This window comes from Beauveria bassiana (assembly GCF_000280675.1).
Source record: "Beauveria bassiana ARSEF 2860 unplaced genomic scaffold BBA_S00026, whole genome shotgun sequence".
NCBI lineage: Eukaryota > Fungi > Ascomycota > Sordariomycetes > Hypocreales > Cordycipitaceae > Beauveria > Beauveria bassiana.
The window spans coordinates 306519-328605 of NW_007930861.1; the positions used below are offsets into that span (position 1 = coordinate 306519).

The 22087-nt window shown below is 54.7% G+C and overlaps 7 protein-coding genes across 7 annotated transcripts; 6 read left to right on the top strand and 1 right to left on the bottom strand.

Moving 5' to 3' along the window:
- Positions 1-2507: 2507 nt before the first annotated feature.
- Positions 2508-6071, top strand: BBA_07653 (helicase associated domain-containing protein; the record flags this gene model as incomplete). The annotated part of the gene is made up of 1 exon (XM_008602750.1): positions 2508-6071. The coding sequence occupies one exon, from the start codon at positions 2508-2510 to the stop codon at positions 6069-6071; it is 3564 nt and encodes a 1187-aa protein (XP_008600972.1).
- Positions 6072-7180: 1109 nt separating this feature from the next.
- On the top strand, positions 7181-7778 carry BBA_07654 (stress response RCI peptide, putative; the record flags this gene model as incomplete). The annotated part of the gene is made up of 2 exons (XM_008602751.1): positions 7181-7238; positions 7351-7778. 2 exons carry the CDS (start codon positions 7181-7183, stop codon positions 7776-7778), a joined length of 486 nt encoding a protein of 161 aa, XP_008600973.1.
- A 408-nt stretch (positions 7779-8186) lies between these two features.
- On the bottom strand, positions 8187-9738 carry BBA_07655 (argonaute siRNA chaperone complex subunit Arb1; the record flags this gene model as incomplete). Its single annotated transcript, XM_008602752.1, has 2 exons — positions 8187-9357; positions 9527-9738. The coding sequence occupies 2 exons, from the start codon at positions 9736-9738 to the stop codon at positions 8187-8189; spliced, it is 1383 nt and encodes a 460-aa protein (XP_008600974.1).
- Positions 9739-10663: 925 nt separating this feature from the next.
- On the top strand, positions 10664-12000 carry BBA_07656 (alcohol dehydrogenase; the record flags this gene model as incomplete). Its single annotated transcript, XM_008602753.1, has 5 exons — positions 10664-10851; positions 10915-11030; positions 11095-11265; positions 11331-11462; positions 11519-12000. 5 exons carry the CDS (start codon positions 10664-10666, stop codon positions 11998-12000), a joined length of 1089 nt encoding a protein of 362 aa, XP_008600975.1.
- Positions 12001-13535: 1535 nt separating this feature from the next.
- Positions 13536-14886, top strand: BBA_07657 (inositol polyphosphate multikinase; the record flags this gene model as incomplete). Its single annotated transcript, XM_008602754.1, has 2 exons — positions 13536-13597; positions 13653-14886. The coding sequence occupies 2 exons, from the start codon at positions 13536-13538 to the stop codon at positions 14884-14886; spliced, it is 1296 nt and encodes a 431-aa protein (XP_008600976.1).
- A 382-nt stretch (positions 14887-15268) lies between these two features.
- BBA_07658 (pre-mRNA cleavage complex II protein Clp1) lies at positions 15269-16879 on the top strand (the record flags this gene model as incomplete). Its single annotated transcript, XM_008602755.1, has 4 exons — positions 15269-15304; positions 15408-16200; positions 16274-16540; positions 16617-16879. The coding sequence occupies 4 exons, from the start codon at positions 15269-15271 to the stop codon at positions 16877-16879; spliced, it is 1359 nt and encodes a 452-aa protein (XP_008600977.1).
- A 1394-nt stretch (positions 16880-18273) lies between these two features.
- On the top strand, positions 18274-19634 carry BBA_07659 (sulphydryl oxidase; the record flags this gene model as incomplete). The annotated part of the gene is made up of 2 exons (XM_008602756.1): positions 18274-18532; positions 18634-19634. 2 exons carry the CDS (start codon positions 18274-18276, stop codon positions 19632-19634), a joined length of 1260 nt encoding a protein of 419 aa, XP_008600978.1.
- Positions 19635-22087: the final 2453 nt, after the last annotated feature.

Here is a 22087-nt window from a genome sequence, read left to right on the forward strand (position 1 = left end):
AACTCCCTGTCTACTAGGTGTGTGCTACCCATCGCTACAGAAGACCTGGGTCTTGACCAGTCCCTTTCCTGGCAGCAATGATCATTACAATGTGGCTATGGCGCTGAGATGTGTTCCTGAGGCTTTCCTGCGTAAGTGCCTTTTCTACAGAGTATAAATTGAGATTCATCGTGTGTTCCTTTGCTTTGTAAATGCCTTGTATATTCACATCAAACTATCCTCATCGAGCAACCCGTACCTCCACCAAGATCAGCCCTCATCCATCCCAAGACACGCACCAGAGATGGATCAGAGTAGAGAAGCTATTCACCCCGGGGAGCATACGGAACATACTATGCAACTGCGAGAGTCACACTCGGTCTCCATCTTGAACCATTGCTAACCATCCTTCAGCCTCTCAGAGTACGGTCCGCAATTGCAACAAGACATCGGAATTGCGAACACCTGCACCGATCGTTGCGAGACACAATATCGTGTCAACCAGTCCTTTGCACGGTCGCTGCGAGACACGACATCGAATAATCCAGCGACCCCGACCGTCAATGCCAAGGGACAGTAGGACAGCTGATCGGACTCTTCATTGAGGCAAATCTCTGTACCACTTCTCGACCATTGTTGCAAGGTTCCACTCCGATTCCCCGAGGAAACTTCAGGTAACTCCGTGACAGCTCGACATGGTGCGTGCCTGGGGATGTCTGCGTGCTTGTGTCTCCCAAAATCCGTGACTGGCCTGTAAAAAGTCATCTAAAAGATTGTTAATCCGTCGCCAACCCAGAGTCCCTTTGGCCGAGGCGAAGCAGCCACAATCATTGCGCAGAGAGAAGAGAAATTAGACGCTGTAAAGTCGAGGCAGATTATATCGGTGTAAATGACGTACCGCACAAGCTGCACCCTTTCCGCAAACTAGGCTAAGATGGTGACACGCGAGCATGAACATTGTATTGTTGCCAGCAAATGTAGCTAGAGGCGTTCTTGGATAGAAAAGAATGAATGTTGTTGGAATATGAGAGATTATTCGGGGAAGGTCTTACATTTAAGTAGTCTTTTCATAATGGCAGTCATGTCTCTAGTGGTACGTCAACTGGACGTGGGAAGCCGCCTTGTCTGACGTTGCCAAAGCGCGGAATCCGGCGTCTAATATGATTTGTATTTCGTTTAGACGTCTTTTGCCGCGTGCCAAGAATCAGAATCCTGCGGACGTCCCACAAAGCAAGCCTCACGGACTCGACATGCGAATCATATCTGTGATCCAACTGCCGCCAGCAACTGTGCATCGTAGCACAGAGGTAGAGCGGCAATTTGTGTGACAATAATAACTCAAGTCCACCTGCAGCTTTGGCCGCAGTTTAGGATGATCCATAACGGTCGAGATTCTCCCACACTATTATTTCCGGATTGGACGACCCATGTTGAGTCTGCAGCGCTACTTTGAGCATGGCTGTGCCACTCTGGTATGGTTGTTGTCACGGGCGCCGAGACGTATGCGAGTGGTGTGAGCTCAGGATTGGTCACCTATCACTTTTTAATGATCCGAGCGGAGCTATGAAGTCATTACGTTGCACTTGAGATATGTCGTGGGGTGGTCATACAACGCTCACTTCAGTAACACTCACTTCAGTGAAGCTCTCTCAGCAACGCTCTCTTACTGAAGTGAACGTCCAAGCTTTAAGCCTCGTCACAGTCGTCGCTTGGATCAACCAACAGCATGTTCGCCTGAAGGTTTTCATCTGCCTGCTATCACAACGCCGTCTGAAGCGCTGCCCAAAAATTTGCGGAAATTGCATGCCAGGCTTGCGGGAGCATCTTGCGTCGACTTTGATGCGCACTGGCTCCGGGCTCACTAGGGCGAATGTTGCTCCGATAAAAAAAAGTTCAAGTCTAAAACAAAAGTCCAAGTCGCATTCTGTTCTGCACTTTTTTCACCTGATGAGCGTTCAGTGTGTGTTGGCTCCAGACTTACAGCGAGTGAAAGGCCTACTTGACTCAGCGACAGTGTGGCTTAAAACACACTGTGAGCGCAATTTTTGACAAGACAAAGCTACTCCTAGAGATATCTTTTTTGAAAGCTTTCCTGCTCCTATTCTAAGGTTTGTTTGTGCCTCGGAGACGAAAGTAACAATGAGCGAGTCCATGCCCTCTAACATGTTTTACTATCTAGCATATTTTTTCGGCATATTATAAGGAAATCACACTTTTCAGTATATTAAAAAGATTTCTAACATTCTATCGAAGAAGCTTGAATCTATAGTAATATATCTTGAAAAGATTTTATCTACGAAAACCTGTTAGAGGGTATGATATTTCAACTATGTCGGCGTTTATTAACTTTCAGGCCATTCAGCCCCACCAATGCTGCCTGTGAGACCCACTGGTGGCACCTAACTTGACCTCGATCTACAGTCTCGCGCGCAACGCGATAAGTTTTTGCACTTTTTCGTTATTCAAATTCCCGCGACAGCCACACCGACTCCTTAGATACGAGTCCCTGCAGGGCAACGGCCGTCAGCATGGATGATTTTCTGAACCTGGAACTGCTCTCGCTTGTATCCAAGGTCACCTCAGAACTTCAGAACCATGTTGGCGTTAGCGACAAGACTCTCGCCGAGTTCCTCATCGCCCAACGCATCGAGAGCAAAAATGCCGACGAGTTTCGCTCGAAATTGGACGGCCTCGGCGCCGACTTCCCGCCAAGTCTAGTGGACAGCTTGGAACGCTTGGTGCTGACCATGCATCCCCGCTTCAAGGGCAGTAAAGCCGCGGCTGAGCCCAAAGAGGAGCACCACGGCCGGTCGCTTGAGGAAAAGGAGAAGGCTTTTAGCGGACTTGCGCTCGCAGATGGCAAGCCATCCTACCGAGACGACGATGGCGATGCTATCGACGATACGTTGGCGCTTCTGGAAGGTCTCGAAGGCAAAGCTCGCAAAGACAAGGGTACACGGAAACGAAGCCGGAGTCCCCGCGACGAATCACGACGGCGAAGACGAGATAGGTCACGATCAAGAGAAGGGCGAAAGCGCGACAGATTTCGTTCGCGCTCACCATCACAGGACCGAGGCGACCAAGACTCGCGCAATGGATATAGAGACTCGCGCAAGAGCCGCCACGGACGCCGGGAGGATCGCTATGACGCCTCAAGACACGCGCCCGCTCCCGAAATGGACGACGAGCCTCAGCTCAATAAAGTATACGAAGGCCATGTCACAGGCATCAAAGACTTTGGCGCTTTTGTCAATCTGCACAATGTTCGTGGGCGACAGGATGGTCTCGTGCACATTTCCAAGATTGCCGCCCATCAGCGCGTAAACCACCCCTCAGATCTCCTTGAAAAGGGTAAGAATGTGTGGGTCAAGGTTGTCAGCGTTGAGGGCAAGCGCATCAGCCTCTCCATGGCATCCGTCGATCAGTCCACGGGCATGGACAAGGAGCCGCAAGTGAGCTTCACGTCCGGCGCCAACATGGAGGCACTGGGTGGCGGCGGTCGAGGGTTCAACGATGTACCATCCGGTATGCCACGAGACGACATTGGTGCACCAAGAAAACACAAGAAGAGGATGACGTCGCCCGAGCGCTGGGAGATCCGGCAACTGATTGCTTCTGGTGTCGCCAAAGCGTCTGACTACCCTGACTTGGAGGAGGAATACAACGCGACTTTGCGTGGCGACGGGGAGTTGGAGCTTGAGGAGGATGTTGATATCGAAGTTCGCGAAGAAGAGCCTCCTTTCCTCGCGGGCCAAACAAAACAGTCACTTGAGCTATCACCCATTCGTGTTGTCAAGGCTCCTGATGGCTCCATGAACAGAGCTGCCATGTCCGGCACAGCTTTAGCCAAAGAGAGAAAGGAACTAAAACAGCAAGAGGCAGAGGCTGCCAAGGAGAGGCCCAAGGAGAACCTGTCTTCCCAGTGGGAGGACCCCATGGCAGACCCCGAAAAGAGACAGTTCGCCAGTGACTTGCGAAATGCCAAGATGAATGCGGGTACAGAAGATGTTCCCGAGTGGAAAAGAGCAATCGTCCCGCGCAACCAAACGCTAGGAAAACGAACAAATCTGAGCATGAAAGAGCAGCGCGAAACACTGCCCGTATATGCGTTCCGCTCGCAGCTTATCAAAGCTGTGCAAGAGAACCAAATTCTGATTGTTGTTGGTGAAACTGGCTCTGGTAAAACTACACAGCTGACGCAGTATCTCGCCGAGGGCGGCTTTGCTAATGACGGCGTCATTGGCTGCACACAGCCGCGACGAGTTGCGGCCATGTCCGTGGCAAAGCGTGTTGCCGAGGAAGTCGGTTGCAAGCTGGGTGAGGAAGTCGGTTACTACGTCCGTTTCGACGACATGACGGGCCCCATGACCAAGATCAAGTACATGACAGACGGTATGCTTCTCCGAGAAGTTCTCGGTGACCCTGATATGAAGCGTTACTCGGTCATCATGCTCGACGAGGCGCACGAGCGTACCATCTCGACTGATGTGCTCTTTGCACTACTCAAGAAGGCTCTCAAACGCCGTCCTGATCTCAAGGTCATCGTCACCTCTGCCACCCTCGATGCCGACAAATTTTCCATGTATTTTAACGAATGTCCCATCTTTACGATTCCTGGCAGAACATTCCCTGTTGAGATACTATACTCGCGGGAGCCTGAATCCGATTATCTTGATACCGCGCTGGTCACGGTCATGCAGATCCACTTGACAGAGCCAAAGGGCGATATCCTCCTTTTCCTCACAGGTCAGGAAGAAATCGACACAGCGTGCGAAGTGCTTTTTGAACGAATGAAGGCACTTGGGCCGGGAGTGCCCGAACTTTTGATTCTGCCCGTGTATGCGCAGCTTCCAACCGAGATGCAGAGCCGAATTTTCGATCCCGCCCCGCCCGGCGCGAGAAAGGTTGTCATTGCCACCAACATTGCTGAGACGTCAATCACGATTGACGAGATTTACTACGTTATTGATCCAGGTTTCGTCAAGCAGAGCGCCTACGATCCCAAATTGGGCATGGACTCGCTCATCGTTACTCCAATTTCCCAGGCACAAGCAAATCAAAGAGCTGGCCGTGCTGGACGAACTGGACCTGGAAAGTGCTTCCGGCTCTATACCGAAGCCGCCTACCAATCGGAAATGTTGCCGACCACGATCCCTGAAATTCAGCGCGCCAACTTGGCACACGTCATTCTCATGCTCAAGGCCATGGGTATCAACGATTTGTTGCATTTTGATTTCATGGACCCTCCGCCTGTCAATACAATGCTTACAGCCCTGGAGGAGTTGTACGCTCTCAGTGCTCTGGATGACGAGGGTTTGCTCACCCGTCTGGGCCGCAAAATGTCCGACTTTCCCATGGAGCCTTCGCTTGCCAAAGTGCTCATCACGGCGGTCGATTACCAGTGCTCGGAGGAGATGCTCAGCATCGTGGCCATGCTGAACCAGTCGACCATCTTTTACCGGCCCAAGGAAAAGCAGACGCAGGCGGACCAGAAAAAGGCCAAGTTTCACGACCCGCACGGCGACCACCTCACGCTGCTCAACGTGTACAACGCGTGGAAGCACAGCAGCTACTCGAGACCGTGGTGCTTTGAAAACTTTATCCAGGACCGCTCGATGCGGCGCGCCAAGGACGTGCGCGACCAGATTCTGCGCATCATGGAGCGGCACCGGCACCCCGTCGTCTCGTGCGGGCGCGACACGCAAAAGGTGCGGCGGGCGCTCTGCACGGGCTTCTTCCGGAGCGCGGCCCGCAAGGACCCCCAGGAGGGCTACAAGACGCTGACCGAGGGCACGCCCGTGTACCTGCACCCGTCGTCGGCGCTGTTTGGCAAGCAGGCCGAGTGGGTCATTTACCACGAGCTGGTCCTGACGACCAAGGAGTACATGCACTGGACGACGGCGATTGAGCCCAAGTGGCTGGTGGAGGCGGCGCCGACGTTTTTCAAGGTGGCGCCCACGGACAGGCTGAGCAAGCGCAAGGCGCAGGAGAGAATCTTGCCGCTGTATAACAAGTTTGCTGGCGAGGACGATTGGAGACTGAGCGCGCAGAAGAGAGGAGGACGTGGCGGCGGCGGCGGCACTTGGGGTTGATACGAGAGATGCTGCTATTGCTGCAATTGAGGGAACTTATCCTTCTTGTCGAACGGCGCTTGGAGTTTCATGGGGCATTTTGCAGGTTTTATCACGAGCATTGCTAGGTGGTGTACATTTATAATTACAGTGGTGTGATATAGCCAGGTCAGCAATGTTAATTGCATCGAATACATGGTTCTTTACCTGTGAAGGAATTGGCGCGTGTCCGTGGGAGCAAATATTTCGAATATGATGATTTCTTCGGTGGAATATTTGGTTACTTCACTTTAGTTGCCCGGTCCTCATCCTCCCGATATAGAGTCATACTGCTAGCCCCGCTCGTGCCCATTATCCAACGCATCGCCCCAACCAAACAACAGCCTTACAAGCAGAGTTGCTGGGACCGGCACGCCGATAAAGCAAGGTACCTAGTGTGACTCAGTATAAACCGCATCTAGTTTCCCTTTCTGGGCATTTCTCGGTTCTCCATTCACGGAACAAGTCGGCATGCATGGTAGGGCATCATCGACTGTGCAACACAAGAGGTTTTTTCCGAGCTGTGCTGAGTAGTAAATGATGCTTGAGCAAAACTCTTGCCATGCCAGTATTTGTCTCTTGGAAGTCAGAAGTTGAGGCTAGGCCGTAGGTAGATTTAATTTGTTGGCCGCGAATGTGCCGCAAAATCGCTAAATTTTGCGTAAGCCGCCACGTCAGGAGCCATGATGTGACCAGGAAATGGACGGTGCCTTTGATCTGGAATTTTCGCTCGAAGAAATAAACAATGCTTGCTTCATCTACCACGCCAATAATAGACTTACTTCAGAATTTTTTTACAAAATCTAAAGGAGACTTGTGGTTTTCTTCAAACCAATGTAGTTCGCTTACTAAATGTTGACCCGACTGTGTTAAGGTAGGTAATATTTCGAATGCGTACCTATTTCGACCGCCGCAAGTACCTTTGTACCTCCCCGCGTGACGTATGCGCCGCCATAGCCGGAAGCCGACACAAATATAGCTACCATTCAGAACAAACACGCCCTCACTCCACGACACCTTTTCATCCTCCTCATCTTGCACGCAATCACTTCACTTTACACTCCGTCGACCCATTTCAACGACAACGCACCATGTGCTCCGCTGACATTTTCCTCGGCGTCCTCGCCATTCTCTTCCCTCCTCTGCCCGGTACGTTTTAGTTGCAGTTTTGCCCCCCGCCACATATTGGCTCCCTCCCCAGGCAAAAAAAACGCAATCGCACATACAATTTTGCTAACAACAACTCTCGCGCTATATTCAGTCTGGGTCAAGCGCGGCATCTGCAGTGCCGACTCGCTCATCAACATCCTCCTCTGCCTGCTGGGCTTCATCCCCGGGATGCTGCACGCCTGGTACATCATCGCAAAGTTCCCCGAACCGCCCTACGAGTACGAGGTGCTGAACCAGGGTGGCGAGGGCGGCTGCGGCCGCGTTCACTACGTCTATGTCCAGCCGCCGGGAGGCCAGCACCAGCCGCAGCAGCAGCGGCCTCATGGCGGCATGAACTATGGCGGCACCGGCCAGCACCACAGCAATGCATCGCAGCACCAGCATCAGCACCAGCATCAGCACCAGCAGCAGCACGGCGTATCGACGAACAATAATGGCGCGGGACGCTCTGACGACCAGGTCCCTCCGTCTTATGCAGCGGTTGTCGCGGGTGATAACAAGGTTCAGTCGCACGATTAGAGTGGTTTTGACGGATGGAAGACGCAGTGATGCGAACGTATACCGTCGTCGTCGAGCCGTGCCGTCCGTGACTGAACAATGTCTGGTCAAACAGCGATGGCCATTGTCGTCGGCAGAAGCTACATGTGGAATCTCGCCGGAAAATTCCACTCTCTATTTGGCGGGCTATCCCTGTGTGTTTTTGTCGCTTTTTCAAGTTTCTTGTTTGTTGCGTAATTATTGAGGCCGCTCGAGGTTCCTAGAGGGCTTGCATGGCTTTGGCAGCGCCTTTTTTCTTATCGTTCACACCTTTTTATTGGGATGTAAGTCGACTCGAATCAATCGCTATCGCAGCGCAATTAATAAATACATATATTGTTTTCGGTTTCTTAACGCTCAGCAAGTGCACGATTGCTTACTCTACTCTTCTTACTCTTTGCTCAGCTCCTCTGCTTCCGATTCCTCATCCTGCGGCCGCTCCACCTGCGTCTCCTCTGCAGCCGCCGCTCTGTCGTGGATCGACGGTGGCGGCCGGTCATTAGCCCTGGGCGGCTTGTAGTCCTTGATCAGGTGCTGCGGCAGAAACGTGTAAAACGACGGCTGCACCGTCTCGATCGTCTTGATGAAGCGCAGCCCCGAGCTGAGCTCGCAGACGTGCGCCGTCATTAGCGTGCCCACCGTCATGGCCTCAAGGATGTCCCGCTCCAGGAGGAAGACGACATCCTCGTCCGCGGGCAGCGCCTCGAACGGCACCTGGCGCACCCAGCCGTCCTGGAGCTCCGCCGGCCGGAAGACGGCGCGCCCGAGCGGCTGCAGCTTCAGCCTCGTCATCGTGTCCGCGCCCGCGCCGAGCGCCAGCCGCTCAAAGTACCCGGAAACATCATCGTCGGGCATCTCGATGCTGCGCAGCGTCAGCGAGCACGTAAACTGGCGCGACACCGTCAGCGCGCTCCGGCCGCTCTCCGTCTTGGGCACGCGCACACCCGCCGCGACGAGCGACGCGTAAAAGATGACCTCGGGCTTCACCTCGGTCGGTGCCTTGCCCGCCTCCTCGTTGCGCCCCTCCAGGAACCAGTCCGCCTCCTCGTGGACACCAAACGTCTGCGCCGCGGCGAGCGTGAACCGGCCGGGCAGCAACCTCTCGAGCCGCCAGAACCGGGGCCACTCGTCGCGCGCGCGGTCACACACGCGCAGCGCCTCGGAGATGTTGGCGGCGTGCTCCGGGCACACGTCGTGCTGGAGCACGTAGCGGAGGAAATTCTCCACGACGCCGATGGCGCGCTCGGTGGGCACGGCTTCGACTCCAGCCAGCGGCAGAACGGAGACGGAGAGGAAGCCGGCGGCGACGGCGGCAAAGTCGACGGTCCAGTTGCGAGCGTTGCCGTCGTAGAATCGCGAGTTGGCGGCGGCGTCGTCGTCGTCGTCGTGCGTCGTCGGCTCGCAGCCCCGTGGGATCAGCGCGCCGTCCTCGAGCTGCTCTGGGCTAAAGGCGGTATAGGTGTCGATGCCCCCGAGGAACATGTACTCGTTGAAGTAGGTACTGAGCTCACTGTTGAGGTTCCGGCGGGTGCGGAAGCGGTGGATGCAAGTCTGGATGCGCCTTGGGACGTTTTGTCAGCTGCGAGTTTGAGGGCTCTGATGGGACGGGGAGAGAAAAGTCTTACTGTTCAAACGGGATCGTGCTAAGGGAGAAAGATTAGCCTTGTTTGTTATGTGATGACATGAGGGCGCGCTGTTGTCTTGCCTGGCGTAGAGCTCTTCTTGCTCACGGCGAGCCTCCTCTGGAGTTGTGGGCGCATCGGCATAGTATTCTACTACGTGTTAGATGGATGACGCCAAGTGAGCAGACAGCGGGAAATGCACCTTCGAAGCCAGTAATTGCGCGCCTCTTCTTTCTTCCTGCGCGTTTCTTCTTCTTCTTCTGGTGAACGTATGGGGCATCGTCCAGCTCGAGACCATCATGTTCATGGTCCGAATCCATGATGATTTTTCGTTGTCAAGCTTTTTTTTGTGATGACGGCGGAATGCGACAAGGAAAGAATGGCAAAGGATAGGTGTGGTTTGATGATGGCGGTTTTATGTTGACAAACGGCAGCGTGCATGAGAAGAGGCCATTTTGCAAACGCACCAAGCTGGTAACCGTAGGTGGCTGGCGTGGCACGGCAGAATTCTACTTGATCAATGTGCACAATCGTTACCCAACGGCACTATCTTTACGACTGGTCTACAGGCCCTCAATACTTGAGCTTGTGGTTTTTGTAAACGCCATAGGACCTACGGAGGTATACAGGTTATAGGTCATCTGTAGTGACGTCGGCGTTTCCGCCTGGGATTAAAATAGGGAATAACAGCTGCCCATCGACCGGGGTTTCAATCATCTCTTGATTTTCGGCGCTCTCAAAAATCTCTTACTCTCCGTAGGAGATTTTGGGAGCCTCAGCTCCGTCCAAAGTAAGATCTGTTCCGCTGCGAGGCCATTATGAAGCAACTCCGCAAACCGATTATGCAGCTTGCCCCCGAGAGGCTGATTGCGGAGCAATTTTACTCCGTGCAGTTGCGCCGAAAGACCTCGGCACAGTATCCGTTAAGATATCTCGTTTTGTTGTTGCAAACGCTTCTGAGGTCACTTTTTTTCATTGCGTTTGTGAAGATGATCTAATATCAGACCCTGCAACGCACTCAGTCCTCCTCCGGAGATGGGACCCATCATGCCCGCTGCGGACTTGGCCCAAGACGGCGGGGAGCGGCGTGGTGGACCGCGCGCGTCATGCTCTTAATAGGCAGACGCTTTGAATTAAACCTTGAGTTCAGCTATATATTTAAGAGCTCAAGAATATCTTCCATCCCCAGGACTCTTCATTACCGCTCTCAGAACCATTATTTTTCCTTTCTACGTCTCCCGCAACATGACTAGTACAATGTTGTCAATCACAGCACCCAAGTACACCAAACCCGATGGCTACGAGCGGACTGAGGTCGCCAAGCCGGCGATCGCGCAGCCGACCGACGTCCTGATCCGTGTGCACGCGGCGAGCATCAACCCCATCGACGTAAAAAAGGCAGAAGGATTAATGAAGTTGGCGGTCCACGACACGTACGTCACGCGTCATTTTGGTGGGCTTGGTTGAAACAACCACTAATGGCCAACGCGCCGCAGGTTCCCGTACAAGCTGGGTTATGATGCCGCAGGTGTGGTGGAGGAGGTGGGCAGTGGTGTCACGTCCTTCGAGGCGGGTGATGAGGTGTACGTGAACCTGCCAGAGACCAGCAGAGGTACGTGTGCGATCTGCGACGGGGTAGCATGGCGAGACAACGATGCTGATTGACGACATGGTAGGTTCGTGGGCTGAGTTTGTCGTGTGCCCGGAGAGCTTCATCGCCCGCAAGCCAAAGAACCTTTCCTTTAGCGAGGCCGCCTCGCTGCCGCTGGCTGCCATGACGGCGCTTCAGGCCCTACGCGAGTACAAGGGTTCGCTCGAGGGCAAGACGGTCTTTATTCCTGCCGGATGTGAGTGATACATGCGTAAAGACGGGACACCCGTCGATCCGAGTCTGCAGCTAAATGACGGACAGTAAGTGGTACCGGCGCATACGGCCTGCAGATTGCCAAGAACATCTTCAAAGCGGGCAAGGTAATTACCACCGTTTCGACGAGCAAGGTGCCCAAGGTGCCTGAGCTGCTTGGAGCCCACGTCGTTGATCAGGGTACGTGCGCAACCAGCAGTTTTTGTCCTTTGCTACGATGCTAATCATAGACACAGTCATTGACTACACCAAAGAGAACCCTACCAAGAAGATCCCCGCCGGTTCCGTTGACTTCATTTTTGACACCACCGGGCAGGCGACCGAGTTCATGCCACTGCTGGTCAAGGGCAGCGGCCTGGTCGTGTCCGTCTCGACGGGGCCTTCGGGCGCGTCGCTGCAAAACTCGAGCTTCATGGACACGCCCGACAAGCCGCGGCTGCCGATTGCAGTCCGCATGTTCCTCGACGCCACGGACCAGTTGCGGAAACTCAAGGCGCGCTACTACGGCGTCGAGTACAAGTACATCTTCCTCGAGTCTAGCGGCAAACATCTCGCCCTGCTGGGGGACGCAGCAGAGCAGGGCAAGCTGCGGCCCGTAGTGGGTTTGCGCGTGGACTTGGGGGATATTGACAAGGTGCGCGAGGCGTGCTGGCAAACGTACAAAGGCAAGGGCGGTCTGGGCAAGACGGTCTTTGAGGTGAAGCAGGGCAGCCAATAGCAGCCGCAACGGAAAAAGACGGGAATGAGGTGCTGAAAATCTGTAATTAACTGAGGACAGTCTAGTCTTTCTCTATTTAATGTAATGTCAAGTGCTGAACGACGCGGACGACGGCCGAATGCGGACATGGCGCAAAGTGAGCTGTCAAGGCAGAATGGCAGGCAGTTTTGACGGGCCGCTTCGCTGCAGCATGTCGGCATCGTCGTCTTCTGCTGCCTGACGGGCTAAGCCACGCTTTCGAAACGTGGGGAGCTGTCAAAGAAAATGCCGGGAGCGCGGGCGAATCGCGAGGTCGATCTTAAAGTCTGGCAGGATGCCTGGGAGATGGTGGCTGAGACCGGATGTTTTTGCGAGAGCGAAAAGCCGCCACGTCAGTTTCGGTCTGGTGGCGAGGCGGTATGGCTGTGCGGCCCCAACTAGGCAACCAGGCAAGGGGGTGACAAAAAAGCTGGCCCATTCTTGCAAGGCGTCCGCATAATACTTAACGAAAGGCTTAAGGAATAGTAAGTAATAGAAAATTCATAAAAATTCATAAAAGACACAAGAAATAATTTAGTCACTAAACTTTAATCTCATCTTCATTTCCACTTGAAAAACATTTTCTAGGGTTTATCAAGAACTATTTAAATATAGGCAGCTAAACTTCGGTACTCTCGTTATGGGCCATTTTTTTTGTCACCCGCGTGCCAGGTCAGCCAAACAAGCTGGTGGTAATTACAGCTTTCAGCGTCACCCGTGCTGCCTTGCACGGGCCGCACAGTGTGAAATACACAGCTTGGGCTACAGTGTACATTGCACAGTGGCTCACGGGCTGGCTCGACTTCTGTGGATGGCATGGGATAAATGACTAGGTTCCATCCTCCTAAACACAGCCGGAATTCAATGAGATTAGCTTTAAACATCTTTCGTAGAATGCATAATAACGTTCCATCACCGTACAGATTGCCAAATTTTCTGCTATTAAATATCACAATTACTTGTAGTGGCCTCCAATCCTTGTACCGATGACAAGGGCACCCCACCTTGACAGCAGCGCAGCGCCACCGCAGCCCAAGCTGGCCTCGTTGGCCTAGGTACTCAGTAGGTTTGGTACCTTGCTTGCCCTTGGGCGACAGCCAGGCTGGCTCACAGTATTTTTAGATCCGTTTCTTTTTTATGACTGTACGCCACTGTACCGCCTTTCGAGAGCCGCATTGTGATTCACCATCTACTCGATGCGCATACCTGGTCACGACGACAGGCCTGTCATGTGCTGAGCGTGCGCCTACTTATATCATTTCCCTGTCTGCATTGTTTTCCTTCGTATCTACATCTTCAACATTTTCTGACGAAGCCACGCCCGAGCCCCACGATTCTGATTTCCTTGCTGTACACGACCCAAAACCACGGCGTTTCGCTCTGTTCACTCTCTTAGCCTCCCGCCTATATTTGATATATCTCTCGGCCATCCCAGCGGTTCTCCCATCTGATCAGCAACATTGCATGGACGTCTTCTGATTTCCTCCGTCTGCTCGAAGCTGGACATTGTCGCCGTTATGAAACGCAAGGTCCCTCATCGGGACGAACTGCTCGACTACAATTATGCCGTCGCAGGACAGTAAGTACCCTTGCAAATTTACGCGCTACTATGCTATACTGACTGACCACATCAGCGCTGGCACGTTATGTGACGCCAATGGAGAGCTCTTCATCAAGCCCTGCACGCAGGCCGAGATAGATTTTTACAATAGCGTCGTTCGAGGAAGCGATTTCGCCGGCATTATACCCACCTTTATAGGCGGACTCGAGCACAGCGACCCTTTCGACCTCAACATAAACGACCCCGTCGAGACCCTCAAGGATCAAATCAAAGCGACCATCGCAGAGCATGTCTCGCACGCGTCCGCCGAGATGACGGCGGCGGCGGCGCCAAACGACGACACCCCTTGGGTCCCAACAAACGGCAAAAAGATCGAGACCAACCTGGCGGTCGCGCTGGATAACGCCGCCAGTGGCTTCAAGAAGCCCAATATTCTCGATGTCAAGCTCGGCATGCGGCTGTGGGCCGACAACGCGCCGGCCGCGAAAAAGGCGCGCTTCGACAAAATTGCGTCCGAGACAACGCACCTCACGCACGGCTTCCGCATCGCGGGGATGCGCGTCTACCGTGGGTCCGACGACCCCGCTCGACTCGACGATGAGGGCTATCTCGTCTACGACAAAGACTACGGCCGTGTGACGATGAATAAGGACAACATCATTGACGGTTTTCGACGCTTCGTGTTTAACCCGGCCGCAGGCATTGACGAGGCGCTGGGCCGCGCCGTATGCAAGATGTTTGCGGACAAGATTGCACACGTTTATAAAGTTATTGACAAACTTGAAACACGCATGTACTCGTCATCGCTGCTCTTCGTCTTTGAGGGCGACGGAGAGGCACTGCGCGCCGCCATCGAGCAGCAAGATGAGAGCAAGACGGACCTCGAGACCAAGCTCGCCAACCGCACGACCACGCGTACTGATAGTGGCATTGCCATGGGCGGCGACAGCGAGCGGGCCGAGATGGCCGGCGGCGACGAGGACGACGATGCCAGCCGCACGACCACGCGTACTGATAGTGGCATTGCCGTGGGCGACGACAGCGAGCGGGCCGAGGTGGCCGACGGCGACGAGGACGACGATGACGGTGTAGGCCTGGACGGCGATGACGGTGTAGGCCTGGATCACGATGCCGGTGTACGCCTAAATGACAATGACGTTGTAGGCCTGAACAAAGGCCCGCAAGTTCTCTCGCTCAAGCTGATTGATTTTGCGCATGCGGAATGGACGCCCAAACAAGGCCCGGACAAAAACTTGCTGTTTGGTGTCGGGGAACTCAAGAAAATTTTTGAGGAGCTTTCGAAGTAGAAGGGGTGGCTGTCTGCAATTTGAAACAGTCTGAGGTTCTCATTTCTCAGCCGTCTCCTCTGATAGACTGCATTATGCGCGGCGTTGTTGGTTGGGCCTAAGACATTCATATAGATCAAGAGCTATACATCACTTGCTGCAAGAGTAGCTATGCGGCAACGCATCAATGGCGTTACGAATCAATACTATCATTGCTTTTTATTTTATCCAAGCCCTATTATTATTCATCGTGGCTTCCTTCTTTTCTAATCATCGTTTGGTACCTAGTGTCATACGCAGACGTGCTGACCCACTACTAGGTACCTCTGCTAGTTGCCCCTCCAAGCTTGCATCGTGGACTGAGCTTCCTCCATACACACTTGAAAATTCAATGTAGCCCAGCATGTCAATTCCAGGTTTGGGGCAAATTCCTGCGCCGGTAAGCTAGTCCTGGATTTCGAAAAGTCAGACTTTGCGCTCGTTTGCTCTTTTTCCCAGCTGCCATCCTCTTCGGTCAACCAGCAAGCTGACCTACCTGCCAGCATGTCGAATCCACGACGCGCATCGTCTCGCTCCGCAAAGCCTGCGAGTGGCGCTTTCACCTCGCGCCCGGCGGCTCCATCAGCGTCAAGCTACTCTCAGGCACGGCAGAAAAGGACGGCATCGAGCTCGCGCCGCGAGGCGCCTACAAGTTCTGCGGCCCTGTGCACGGCAAGCTACTGACTTGGCACGGGTGCGATATCGAGGTGGACGGGCGGACCGAGCACGACACGACCGCCTCCTTTGCCACGACGATCGAGAACCCGGCGGCGTCGCATCTGAATCTGCACGCGCAGCTGGCCGAGATGCGCGGGGTAGCGGCGCGTTTCGGGCGCGAGGGCCCGCGGGTGCTGGTGGCGGGCGGGAGGGCGACTGGCAAGACGACGCTGGCGCGGACGCTGGCGAGCTACGCAACGCGGCAGGGCGCGCAGCCACTGGTAGTCAACGCGAACCCGGGAGAGGGCATGCTGAGCCTGGCGGGGACGCTGAGCGCGGCCGTCTTCGCGACGGTCATGGATCCGCTGGCGGCGGACGGCTGGGGCGGCACGCCGACGAGCGGGCCGAGCACGGTGCCGGTGAAGCTGCCGCTGGTGTACTATTACGGGCGCGAGTCGGCCGAAGCGGATCCAGAGGTGTACAAGAGGCTGCTTGGGAGGCTGGCGGATGGGGTGAGCGCCAAGCTAAGTGAGGACCCCGACGTCAAGGCGGCGGGCGTTCTGGTGGACTCGATGGGCGTTGATGCGGGCAGCGCGCGGGGGCTGGAGCTACTGGCACACACTGTGGACGAGTTATCAGGTGCGTGGGCTGTGGGCGAGGAGTGGCCCGGTTGGTGTAATATCCGAGAGTACTCGCTAACAGCGAAAAACAGTAAACATTGTGGTGATTCTGGGTCGGAGCGGGCTAAATGCCGAGATTACGAAGCGCTTTGCGACGGAAAAGACGAGTCTGGGCGAGCCGGTCCAGGTCATTACACTGGAAAAATCAGACGGCGTGGTGGACAGGGACGACTCATTTACGGAGCACATCCGCGAGGCTGTCATTAAGGAGTACTTTTTCGGGGACGCGCGGCGGACGCTGAGTCCGCAGATTCAGCAGGTCGATTTCGACAGCCTCGTTATTTACAGATTACCAGATTGTACGATGCCCCCCTTCCTACTCCTCCCCTTTTGAACACTCTGCACTCTATGCTAACATGTCCCACTCCCCTCCAGACTCCGACTACGAAACGGACACGCTGGTGAGGGAAGAGGCGTGCTCGTCGATGGAGCACTGGACGCTGGCGATTATGCACGCGTCAGTCAGAGACTCGGTCGAGACGATCCGGGCGGCGGCCGTCATGGGCTTTGTGTACGTTTCCGACGTGGATGAGACGAAGCGCAAGATGCGGATGTTGGCGCCGGTGAGCGGGCGGCTGGGTGACCGGCCGCTGGTGTGGGGACGGTGGCCGGAGCCGTTTATCAATCTACTAGGCTGAGATTGGGTTCGGTAAGGAACTGCCAGTTACCCAAAAATCTAACAAGACTCTAATAAATCTTGACAGTGAGAATGTGTCTTGGTCAGGTACGCATGCGTCAACTATTGCGTCGCCGGCTGAAACAGTCTTGGCGAGCTACCCTCGTGACCCTCGTCGAGGCTGGGGGGAGGGGTCCCCGCAGTGGAAACAGTTTTCTCACCGTATTATACCTCCCGCTCCGGCGTGATATATAGTTTTGACGGACATCGCAGCCGGCAATCGGCAATAGGCCAATAGGCCAATAGGCCAAAGACGGCGGCGGGGAGTCCAATAGCGGTTTTGTTGCGGAAAACTAAATAGAAGGAAGCTGGGCTCAGCTCAGCCCATACGAGGTTGTACGGGCTTGGCCGAACCAAGCGATCCGAGTCCTTTATGCAGGCAGCAATTGAGCGCATATTTTTTTTCTTGGCTTTTCCATTCTTGTCTTGGAACCTCTTTTCTTTTTTCTTGTCCAACAAAAACTTTTTTTTTTTTTTGCCTTGTTTGCTGCCCAGTTTTTTAATCAGTGACAGGCTGACAGCTTGGGTTTTTGGGCAAAACGGGGCGCGCGATGTGACGCTTTGCGAGATGGCGCGAGCTTGCAGAGTGAGTGGAGTGCGTCATTGTGCATCGTTGCGCTGCCCGTTTTGCCGTTGTTCTTGCTTGCAGCAAACGCCACGGCGTTTTTTTATTTTCGATATATTGTTTCTTCTTTCTTTGCCATGACCATTTCAGTGCTTCTGCCCAACTATCCTACTTCGCCGCAGCGTTATGCAGACGATATTGAGTCTGGCATCTTTTCCCGAGGAGATTAACGGCGCCGCTGCCGGAAGATCCCATCCCCCCCCTCCCCCCGCCAAGCTACCCACCGAGCCACCGTAGGGCGCTCCGCTAAAAAGTAGGTAGATGACCTTGACGGCGCACATTGAGAGAGTGAGCTCTTCTCCAACGCCAGGCCCTCGGTGCCGCGCAAATAGTAATACGAGAATGGAGAAGGAAAGATGGCGCAGCCCATTGAGCGTAATAGTAGCACCAGTATATCATGCACCTCGATCCGTAGTTCAGCATTATTGCTTGCCCAGGGTTGCATTGCGATTGGCCGATCTTGCCATCTTCGTCTTCGTTTGCCGAGCTTACCCATGGGGTCCTGGCCAGACTAGTTGGACGAGGAGGGGTGGGAAATTTGAAATGTTCGAGTATAAAAAGAATGCTACATGTCTCAATTGATGCTCTAACTCTCTTCTTCTCATACTTCTCTCGTCTCTTGCTGTAGGAGCAGTTGCTGTAGTAGCTAAACCGAGCATCATCGCCGATCCCGATAGTGTGCTGCAAACACAACATCCACAAACGGACGCCACATCTCTACACAGCTTACCATGTGGTTTCGCTCCGCCCTCGTCGCAGCAGCTCTGCCGCTGCTTTCGCTTGCTGCGCCCGTCTCCAAGGACGACAGCAACAGCAACAGTGATGCTCCTCCCCGCATCGACTATGATGCCATCATCGTCGGCGGTGGTCCCTCTGGCCTCGCCGCCCTGAGCGGCCTCGCCCGTGTGCGCCGCAACGTTCTTCTCGTCGACTCGGGCGAGTACCGCAATGCTGCTACCCGCCATATGCACGACGTGCCCGGCAACGACGGTATGCTGCTGCTTCCTTCTTTCTCCTCTCCCTAGATTCATTCCCCCCTTCACAAGTCCCCTTTGCTCCCCCGGTTACTGACACCCCCTCTCGTCTCCCAGGCTGGCAGCCGGCCTACTACCGCTGGGTGGCTCGCAAGTCCATCGGCAACTACGGCACCGTCACCATGACCAACGGCACTATAACCGAGATCCAGCCCGAGCGCAACAACACCTACTTCACCGTCACGGGCAACTACACGGGCGGCCACGAAATCACTTACACGGCCCGCAAGGTCATTCTCGGCACCGGCATCACCGACCTCATCCCCGGCACGCCGGGCCTCAAGGAAAACTTTGGCAAGGGCATCTACTGGTGCCCCTGGTGCGACGGCCACGAGCACGCCGACCAGGCCCTCGGCATCGTCGGCCCCGTGAGCGCCGTCCCCGGCACCCTGCGCGAGGTCGCGACGCTCAACACGGACGTTGTCGCCTTTACCAACGGCACCGCCGCCAACCAGACCATGCTCGACGCCACGGAAAAAAGCTTCCCGCAGTGGCGCGACTATCTCAAGGCCAAAAACGTGCCCATCGAGGACCGCGTCATGACGCGGATTGAGCGTCTGCGCGACGGCGCCGACCCGTCGGCCGACCCCAGCCTGCCCACCTACCCAGAGCACGACCTCTTCCGCGTGCACTTTGACTCGGGCGAGCCCGTCCTCCGCAACGCCTTCATCATCAACGTGCCCACCGACCAGGCCTCGACGCTGCCGGCCTCCATCGGCGCCAAGCTCGACGGCGCCAAGATTGCCGTCAACGGGTCCCAGGGCTACGTCACCAGCGTGCCTGGCGTCTACGCCATCGGCGACGCCAACAACGCCGGCGCCACCAACATTCCCTTTTCGCTCTTTAGCGGCAAGCGCACCGCCGTCTACCTGCACGTGCAGCTCGAGCGCGAGGACGTGGCCAAGCTGCTGGCGAACCTCAACGGCACCACCACCAGCAGCGGCGCCCTCGAGCGGCGCCTCAGCAGCCGCAGCGTGCACGAGGAGGCGCGCGCGGTGTGGGACGAGATGAATGGCGAGCCGGGCGACGTCTTGTACGCGGGCGAGTTTGACCAGTAGAGCGGAAAGACGGCAAAAGGAGCCGCGAGACGGGAGAGACGAAGCGATTTTTTTTGTTTCAGGTGTGCTTATGAAGCCATGATGTCAAAGCGATGTCTGTTTAAAAACTTTACACTTACTTAATAGCATAATTTCCAGTAATTCCGATACAATTTGGTTATTGTATTTTGAGTCTTTTATTGTAATTCTCTCGTCACCTTTTCAGGATGAATGTGCCGCATCTCACTGCCACAAAGTGTCCATCGCAAACTCCATGCTTTGCACCAACATCATGCGCATCATACGAGTCCGCTCGTGTCATGCTGGCCGCGCAGGATTTCCTGCCGTGGCACGCCGATGAGATCTCGTGAATCATTGACTACGCTGTGCCTACGGCCCTTCCATGCTGCGTGTCGCCGCGCGCGCTTTCTGCCCGGCCCCTGCGTCGAGCTCGACTTGGCACCGAGACGACGGCGCACAAGACTACGGCCACCTGTTTTAGTCTGTTCCAAACGACCATTGCGCAACTCTACGGGCCGTCTGCGCCTGTTCACCGGCTACGACACCGAGCGACAACGCCCGCTCCCACCACCACCACCACCGGACACAGGCCCGCTTGCGGCGGCGTCGGCGGTGGCCGGGCATGTGGGAATCCGCGCAAACCGCCGGGCCGGGCTCACGGAGCTGTCGTGGTGGGGGGAAAACTATATTGACGACGACGGTAAGAAGCATTGGCCATTCGTAGAAGGCTGGCTTGATACTTTGGCGAGATCTCAGGGCAAGCGAAGAAAATAAGAACAAGCTGCCCTGCTCGGGTCGGCATACATTGTTCGACGCGTAGTGCGACTCTGGTGTGCTAAATTCTTCTATTTTCGAGTTGTTTATCGTGGTTTGTACTTGACAATTGTCGAGTTGTTTATCGTGGTTTGTACTTGGCAGTCGTCTAGTCGGCTATTCGTGGTTTGTCCTTGGCAATCTCCTCGCTCTGAATATAAAGACAGGTCAGCGACGAAATCAGACGCAGGCTTTTTTGTCTCCAGGCTCATGTCCAATTCCTACTCTGAATCCTGCATACTCGGGTAGGCCGCCGTCCAGCAACGTCGCCGAGTGATTCACCCCGGCAGTTCGTGGCTCGTGGGCACTGCAAAACTAACGCCTGGGCATCTCTACACGCATGTCCGCCCGCGATGCGAAAAAAAACGACAAATAGTATGCTGCAAGCCATCCCATCCCTTTCGCCATTCACATTGCGACCACCCATCTGGGTGCGTGCGCGACGCGGGCCGCGCGGGCACGTCTCCGAAGATCAGTGTGCGGGCTTAACGCCTATCGCCGGTCTAGACCATCAAATTCTGCACCAACGCCGTGGCGCACTCGGTGCCCGCTGTCAAAAACCCATGGGAGGCGGGCTAACATTTAGTACTCAATGCTCATAAATATTCAACAATGAGTTTTTGGGGCAGCCCAAGTCCGTGACAAACATCAAACATCATCGCCGCGGCGGGTCTCATGTCAGCCGTGTGCATATTTTCTGACAAGCCCATCACTAAAGTAGATTTTTTGATTGACCAGGTCAGCCGTGTGCATACAAGCCATCACTCGAATCAATTCAATTGGCCGGCTCAGCCGTTGCAGCTCGATGCAGTCGGCCAGCCACTCAGCCATGGGGACGCAGTGTAACAACCCTTCACGGTTCTCAACGGGAAGCCCCCGCCAAGGCGAGGAGTCATACTCTGTATTTGCCGGCATACTCTTGAGAATTCAGCAGGTCCACTAATAATAATTGGTGATTGCATGTGCACTTTTTATCGCCGGCGAGGCTCCAGAGGGACGTTCAAACCGTAAAGGGTTGCGTTGGGGTTAATGTAAAATGGGGCTAATTAAGCCCACTTGATACTTGGTCCCAATATTGCGGTACAGACTTAGTTAAGCTTTCTCAAGCGTTTGACGGCGGCGGACTTACGTCATTTAGGTTCATGCCTGTGACAACGATAGCAGCAGTTGCAAGGCGGACTTGAACAAAAGAAGCTAAATAAAACAAAACCAAAGCAACACTGCTGATAAATACGTGAAATTAGTTGCCTTTTTCCGAGCGCCACGGCGGAGCTACTGGCAGAGTGATGGGTGAACGTGCAACGGCCCATATCTTCCCCCTTGTTCTAAGATTTCACGGCTCACCCCCCCTCGGATTGATTTGAAATCAAAACACAAACCCCAAGATTCACTCATACATACTGAGCAGGTCTCAGATTCTGCTGACGGACTTATTCAGCTCCAAGGCTGCGCAAGGTGGTAGCGCCATCGTCTTATTTACATGTAGTAAGATCCGAGAAGTGAATGCCAATGTACTTGGCAGGCGTAATATACCCTCCTTTGAAGCACTAAAAAAGACAAAACTTGCTCAACTCAAGAGGGCCCAAGAGCTTTCTGGGGGGCGCAGACTCGGCTGCAAGTCTCCAGTGCACGCTGATCCA